The sequence below is a fragment of the Suricata suricatta genome, chromosome 9, assembly GCF_006229205.1.
Source record: "Suricata suricatta isolate VVHF042 chromosome 9, meerkat_22Aug2017_6uvM2_HiC, whole genome shotgun sequence".
NCBI classification, from domain to species: domain Eukaryota; kingdom Metazoa; phylum Chordata; class Mammalia; order Carnivora; family Herpestidae; genus Suricata; species Suricata suricatta.
Genome location: NC_043708.1, coordinates 72,514,533 through 72,521,939, shown reverse-complemented (window position 1 = coordinate 72,521,939; position 7,407 = coordinate 72,514,533). Strand labels below are relative to the sequence as shown.

At 40.8% G+C, this 7,407-nt stretch overlaps 1 protein-coding gene across 1 annotated transcript; it reads left to right on the top strand.

Annotated features, from left to right (window-relative positions):
- Window positions 1-6,242: 6,242 nt before the first annotated feature.
- On the top strand, window positions 6,243-7,184 carry LOC115302251 (olfactory receptor 11H6-like). Its single transcript, XM_029952207.1, has one exon. It carries the CDS (start codon window positions 6,243-6,245, stop codon window positions 7,182-7,184), a length of 942 nt encoding a protein of 313 aa, XP_029808067.1.
- The last annotated feature ends 223 nt before the right edge of the window (window positions 7,185-7,407 follow it).

The window sequence follows — 7,407 nt, the reverse complement described above, 5'->3', positions numbered from 1 at the left end:
CATGTCCCAAAAGAGCCCTTGCATTGAGATTTATACAGAAATTTAGTAGGCACTTAGTAAAATCGTGTTGTGTTGTTGAAATCATTTAGGTCAGGGATCAGCTATAAAGCCAAATGAAGTTTAGGAAATAAGCTTGAAAGGACTGTACCCTAGCACATAAATGTTCAACAAGTGGTAGCAAACTAACAGTTAATAGAAAATTAACTGAAGTTCATGATGGACAGCAGTCAAGAAGTTAATGCTCTTATTTTAAAAAATACTTTACTAAAAAATAAAAACAAAAAGATTTCATCAAAAATGGTATGAAATACTATTATTTACTTATATAAGTACTGAGCTATAGAAGATTTTCAGAGTCAGAAATCCCAAATCATACTGTTATCTTAGAAGTAACTCTCTGGGGAAAAAAAAGGTAATAAGTGGAGTGAGAAAAAGAAAGAAACAACTACAGAGAAGCCAGTAAAAGCCAGTAAAGAAAGCATGACTTTCCCTAAGGAATTTAGTGAGATTTTCACGGGACTAGGACCTAAATGAGAAGGTCTTTCCAATACTAGCTGATAGCACTCAAGTGAGAGGGTCTCCTTGCTTGTAAGGTTTATGAGAGTTTAAAAAACAAAAAAAGCCTGGACCATTTCCTGCCCTCTGGAGAAGAAATGCATGGCGCCTATCAATCTAAATTAAAATACGAACAGCTCCAAAAATGATCTTCTTTCCAAGGAATGGAGAACACACGTATAAAAGAGAATTGACATGAAAATTAAGTGAAACAGCACTCAGTAACTATTAATAAGCTTAAGTTCTCAGACCTAGACCTTAAGTTATAAGCCAGGATGCAGAATGAATTCATAGGTATGATTTCAAAACCACTATTAGTGTGTTTAGAGAATTCTGGAGAATGAAAGAAAATTTTTAAACAACTGAAATTAAATAAGGATAGCAGCTTAAAGTCCAAAATTTGCTTCTAAAAACTTCATAAACATCCATTTAATTATATATACCAGAATGTCTTCCAGTGATACAATGTCATTTTTACCACCTTTGTACTATTCATCTATTTTTAGCTTAGCCATCTATCAATAATTGTTGATAATAGATGCTAAGCTAGAAAAACTTTTAAGTAAAAAAAGCAATTTCTCATGTTGTACATAATATTTTAATCAGACATAGGTGAAACAAAAGACATTTTACCAAACTTATAGGCAATAAAAATAGAAAAGAAAGATAGTATTTGATAGTCTTAAGATCCTAATTGACTGAAACACTTGGTGAAAATCAGTTAACCTCCTTTGCTTAGAAAACTCAACGACACAAGCATCAGATGGGGCCAATCTGGTTTTAAAGAAGTTTTTGTCAATGAACTTTAAGGACTTTGGTAAAATGGAAATTCAATAGAAGTCTAAAGTAGAAGTTACTGACCAAAAAAGCTAATGTTAACCTAAGTCTGCATGAGTCTAGAATGAAATATGGCACACTGTGCTCTGTGTCAGTCACACAGGACAAAGGCCACTCTGTTTGGTTTCAGTAAGATCTAATCTTCTGAAAGGTATAAACAATCACAAGAAGACAACCAGGATGGTGAGCACCCTGGAAATTATGTCAAATTTAGTTAAAGAAACCAAGAGTGCTTAGTATAAATAGAGAAGATTCAAAGAAGACATGAGTCCCTTCCTCAGCTATTTCTAATTGCTGCTGTGTGACTTACTCTGAGCATCAGCATAATGTAATGAAAGACTACAATCTGCCCAGCACCACCACGTACTGTCTTCTTGTGGTTTAATTATTACTTCTGTAGTTGTTGAAAGATCAAGAAGGATAATGCACAGTCTAAATCCTAACAGAGTGTGCGTGTTTGATGGACACGTAATGTTAACCCTCCTTCCCTGAGGCAGAAGTAAGCAAGACCAAGAGGGCACACCAAGATAGGAACGTGACTCAGGACTGTAAGAGAGAACAAGGAAGTTTATTACAACTTCCAAAAATGAAAACTGTTCTGCTGATCATTGAGCTCTTTGTCATGGATTATTCCAACAGAAGCTAGATGACCAACCAGCAAGAAATCAGAAGAGAGGGGTTCTGTTACTGCTGGTGCAAAGAGAGACTAGAGAATCCCAGATCCAAGATTCAGTAAGTTCAGACCAATAAGAAAATGTGACTTTGTAGATCCCTTTAACACCCATGATGTCTCTGAGGCCAGTGAATATGAACATTATTCCAAGAAACAGAAGCCCAGATGTGACAGTTTATTTCCTCCAGAGTACAAGAAACAGAATCCAACTATTCACCTAAGTAAGTCTCTAGGACATAGTACATTGAATCACTGTCCTTTATGCTGAAAAGATAACAGGAAAACAGAGACTTCTACCAGGCAGTGGTAGAAACAGAGTAACATTATCTAATTGGTGAAAAAAAGTTTAAATAATAAAAGTAGTGACAAATCAAAGACTGCAACAGATAGAATTATAACACTCCAAACTACAAAGAAACATACCTGTAGAACCCTTATATGCCTCCTCACTGTCTATTGTTGCCTAATATCTTCTCTTTAAAATAAAAATACTTTCATTACTTCTTTAAGATAATCATTTATCTTAATTTTGTATAGATGGATGAGAGATGACCTACCTCCTCACTGTAGAGGAGTTGAACACTGCATATCAGAAAAGTCAGGTAAGAGTAAAATAAGTACTACACTCAATATGGTATTTGTGTGCCTAAACTTAAAATAAACAAACAAGCAACAAAAAAGGGATAGCCATGTAAAAAGGAAAAATAAAAGGAAAAAAAGAAACACAATTCCAACTAAGTGGTATAATTTAAAGGGGTGCTTGGGAGATGCCACACCCTCCCCTCAGATGATGTGATGATGTCTATAGCACCAACAGTTATTCATTTTACTAATTTGATACAGTTTTTCCCTGGGATGGGTGACATTTTACACACATCTACTCTGAAGGTCCTCTAAAGTAGTGAAGAAACAGTAAAACAGGAGCCACAAAGTACAGATTTGTGTCTTGACCCTGTCTCTTACTGGTTTGAGATTTCAGGCATTTAATCTCTGAGTCTTTACCTTCTCATACATGAAGTGGAGGCAATAATCCGTTCTATGGTTCCCCTATGGAGTAAATAAGAAAACACCTCCCCCCTAAAATGATACATTTTAGAGGAAGGATTAACTTGTTCAAACAAATCCCTTTCAAGCCACTCTCCCAAAGAGTAAATTGTTTCCTGTGAAGCTCCATGGAAATGAAGCATCTATTGCCCAGTGCTTAATGCAATGACTTTCCCCGTCACATGGTTGAGGGGAGAAACCTGCTCTTAGCTTGTCATAGCCTAGACCTGCAACTGCAAAGTTTAAACTGCAGCCCCCAATCACACCAGGAGAAAAGCTGGCACCCCTTTTTCCCCAGCCCCAAAATCTGACTCTAGAAACAGGACTAGAACCAAGTTTTCTTCATGTTGATACAATATCCTGGTCCTAATCACATCAGGGGAGGGGTTAGCACTTCCCTAATCACACAGCTAAAAAAAACAAACCCTCAGGGTTTAAAAGTTTAGGCACCTTCTTAAAATGTAATATCCTAGATTTCTGGTGCCACTGTTCTTAAAATGAGCAAAATAAAAGGGGCCTGCACGCCTGCGACTGATGCTGGGTGGACAAGCTTCTTCCAGTAAACGCTGCTCCGCTACCTCTGGTGTGTGTGCCGGCTGGTCAGGGGCGCTTGTGGTACATAATGTGAAAATGAAACTGCCAAAGTCTTCACAGACGTTGGGGTTCAGTTTATACATGAGTTTACTGGAATTTTCCCCCAAAGAACTGGTGTTTGTCAAGACAAGGTGAATAAAGCATTTGAGTTCTGAGCTTCTAAACTGGGAAAGGAGGAAAAAAGGTAAAACACAGATGATACACCCATGTTCTGTTGTACCCAAGTTTATAAAATCACCCCAAAACAAACACCAGAGACTGCTAGGGAGACCGAGTCAGCCTGCAAAAGCAAAGGGCCTTTATTACAAGCTTAAGCTCGGGCTCACAGTCTCCAGCCAACCGCTGGCCATGTGGAGAGAGCCCCGAACAAAGGCAGGGCAGGGCCTTTTATGCCTTTGGGAGGGGGAGTTACAGGAAATGATGACAGGTGTACAGTGATCCAATCCCTACCAGTTGTGGGAGCCAATCACACCATCCGGAGCACTGACCAATCAGAGTGGGCTCAGGATGCCCCACGTGGGATGTGACTAGGCCCACCTCTAGAAAGGTCAAAGGTATCGGCCGGCCTCTCCCGATTGGGCCCGCAGGAGTTGTCCCTCTTTAAGGTGCGCCCTTTCAGGAGAAGCCGGTGCCTTCCCCTTTAAGTACAGGAGAAGGCTGGATCGGCGGGGGACTGTCCCCCCGGCTGTCGCCCTGGCTGCTGCCAGGCGCCTTTCCACCTCAGCAGTGCACCGCGACCGGCTCCGGGAAGGCTGGGAAGGCCCGGTGGGGAGGGCCAGATCGGACCTGCATCCTTACAGTTCCAAACTTCTTCTGTGTTCCACTTAGGCCTAGTCAAGGATAATTTTAGATAAACTTCTCTCTGCTCCCTTGTATTAAAAAAAAAAAAAAAGAGCCGCGCTCACAGGGCTAAATAAACCACAAAACCAAAGAATGCCAGAGGGAGAAAAGGTTGCATCAAAACCCTGATTTCCATCAGTCTGTCTATTTTGAAATAGTATTTGTTGGTGCTCTTTTGTTCTGATTATTTGAATAAAGTTTGATGCTTATTTCCCAGGAAATCCCACAAAGGAGCCAGGCATGGGTAGGGGCACTGAGAAAAGAGATCACCCAAGAAGTTTTGCAGGTTCAAAAGTAGGGGGCTTTAACACAAACTACGGTGTAGCCATCAGGAAAATGCTATCAATTATAATTGTAGTGGTAACCTTACCAAGAAGATAGTCTATTAAGAAAAAAAATGAGAGCTCTGGTATGTTTAATAGGCAAAAAAATGGTCTTAAAAATGTCTACTTATAGGAGCATTTGGGTAGCTCAGTGGGTTAAGCGTCCAACTCTTAGTTTCGGCTCAGGTCATGATCTCTCAGGAGCCTGCTTAGGATTCTCTCTCCCTCTCTCTCTGCCACTCCCCCACCCATGCTGTCTCTGTCTCTCTCAAAATAAACTTAAAAAAAAAAAAAGAGGCTTACAAAGGAGTTTCATTCCGTGAACTCCGCAAGGACTGAGAAGCACTTTCTTATACACACACGGACACACAACATGGACTCACCCTGTCACATGGCTAAAATTCCACAGAAAAACATATTCCCTTGCATTTTAAAATCAGTTTGATTTATAAGACTAAGGAGTGTAACAAGCCCCGAAGAGTTTACAGAAGTTTATACTTCTGTAGCAATGTATTATTTTAAACTGGTTTTGCTTACATTATTATACACAATTTTCATGCCATCCCTGGTGTGGAGGTTTGATTATTCATAATTTATGGAGAAAGAAACATAGCCTCAGAGGTTAAATTCTTGCCTGAGGAAGTATTCCCCAGGAAGTGGCAGAGCCAAGAACTGAGATGTCCCCAGAGCTTGTGCTCTGACTCACCAGGGGATCCCAAACCCAGGAATCTAAACCTTGCAAAGGCTTCTCCATATGGTTCTAATAATATCAGAGTCTGGAGCCCGTGTACTACAGCATCCTACAGACAGAGAACAGATACTAATAATGGCCTATAAATGGTGACTTAACGTGCTTAACTGCAACTTGCTTAAAGTCACTCTGTGGTTTTCATCCTGGCTTCAAAGCCTCATGTTCGCTCCTTTATGTCACTTATCTGGTGGCACTGTTTTTGTTGTTGTTGCTGAATTACCAATGTCAATGCTTATATCTCAATTAAGCTTCAGCCAGCCACCTGCGTATATTGTCTAGACCAATGTCCTCCAAAGTTAGGTGTATCAGGCAACTCAATGAGAGATGCAGAAAGATAATACCTCAATTTCTATTTTTATTTTAAGAAAGCTTTTTTCAAAATAATTACCAATATTTATTATATAGACTGGCAGTGGTCTATATATAATTTAAACATAAAGAGTAAAATATAGAAAAGTATACTCAACAAATGGACCATTGGAGTGCCCAATCAAAATTAGGAACCCCTGGTCTAGGCCTCCTCACCTATTATCAGGAAAATGTTTTTTCTCCTGGGGAGGAATCAGGAGGCATGACTCCTTCTGTACATGTAACTTCCACTGCAATCCTCACAGGATAGAAGGAAATGACTTCAGAAGCCAGAAATTTTTCTCACCCTGTGAGTGAGTTCATCCTCTTGGGGTTCCCTTGCCGCTGGGAAATGCAGATCTTCCTCTTTTCCATATTCTCTGCGACTTACATCATGACGATCTTTGGAAACATGGCCATCGTGTGTGCAGTGCGATGGGACCACCGGCTCCACACCCCAATGTATATTCTGCTGGCCAACTTCTCCTTCCTGGAAATCTGCTATGTCAACTCTGATGTGCCCAACATGCTGGCCAACTTCCTCTCTCAGACCAAAACCATCTCCTTTGCTTGGTGCCTCCTCCAGTTGTACTTCTTCTTCTCACTAGGCACAACTGAATGCTTATTTCTGTCCATAATGGCCTATGACCGGTTCCTGGCAATCTGTCGCCCCCTGCATTACTCCACCATCATGACTATGAAGTTCTGTTGCAGCCTGATCATCTTTTGCTGGATCTATGGTTTTCTCTGGTTTCTGATCCCAGTGATACTTGTTACTCGGCTACCATTTTGTGGCCCAAATGTGATTGATGACTTCCTGTGTGACCTGGGTCCTCTGCTGGCCTTGGCTTCACGCTGTGTCCCAATCCCAGGGACTGTTCTCACATGTGGCACCATGAGCTCCCTCCTCATCTTTGCCACCTTTTTCTACATTACTGGCTCCTACACCCTGGTGCTGAGGGCTGTAGTGCAGGTACCCTCAGTTGCTGGCCGGAAGAAGGCCTTTTCTACCTGCTCCTCACATCTGGCTGTTGTGTTTTTATTCTATGGTTCTGTCATGATGACATATGTGAGCCCAGGGTCAGGACAAGCAGAGGGAATGCAGAAATTTACAACTCTATTCTACTCAGTTCTGACACCTTTTTTCAACCCCATGATCTACAGCCTCAGGAATAAAGAAATGAAGGATGCCTTGAAGAAAGTTCTAGGAGGTTTCTAAAATTGGTCTTGTGATGTTGGTGTGTTATTCCCAAATGAGCTCAGATTGTGAGCCTCCTTTCAGTGAACAGTTGAGAAACTGGCCAACATACGTGAACAACTTGAAGAAGTCATTTCAGAATTCAAAATACCAGATCATCAGTGGAACCTTTCCCCAGTGGAATTAACTGCCTCTTCCATAGCACATTGTATGTACTTCTACTGCACTGACATATCATTCATTC

Coding starts and splice junctions, on each gene's coding strand:
- LOC115302251 (XM_029952207.1), top strand. CDS start 6,243: ATGACTTCAGAAGCCAGAAATTTTTCTCACCCTGTGAGTGAGTTCATC.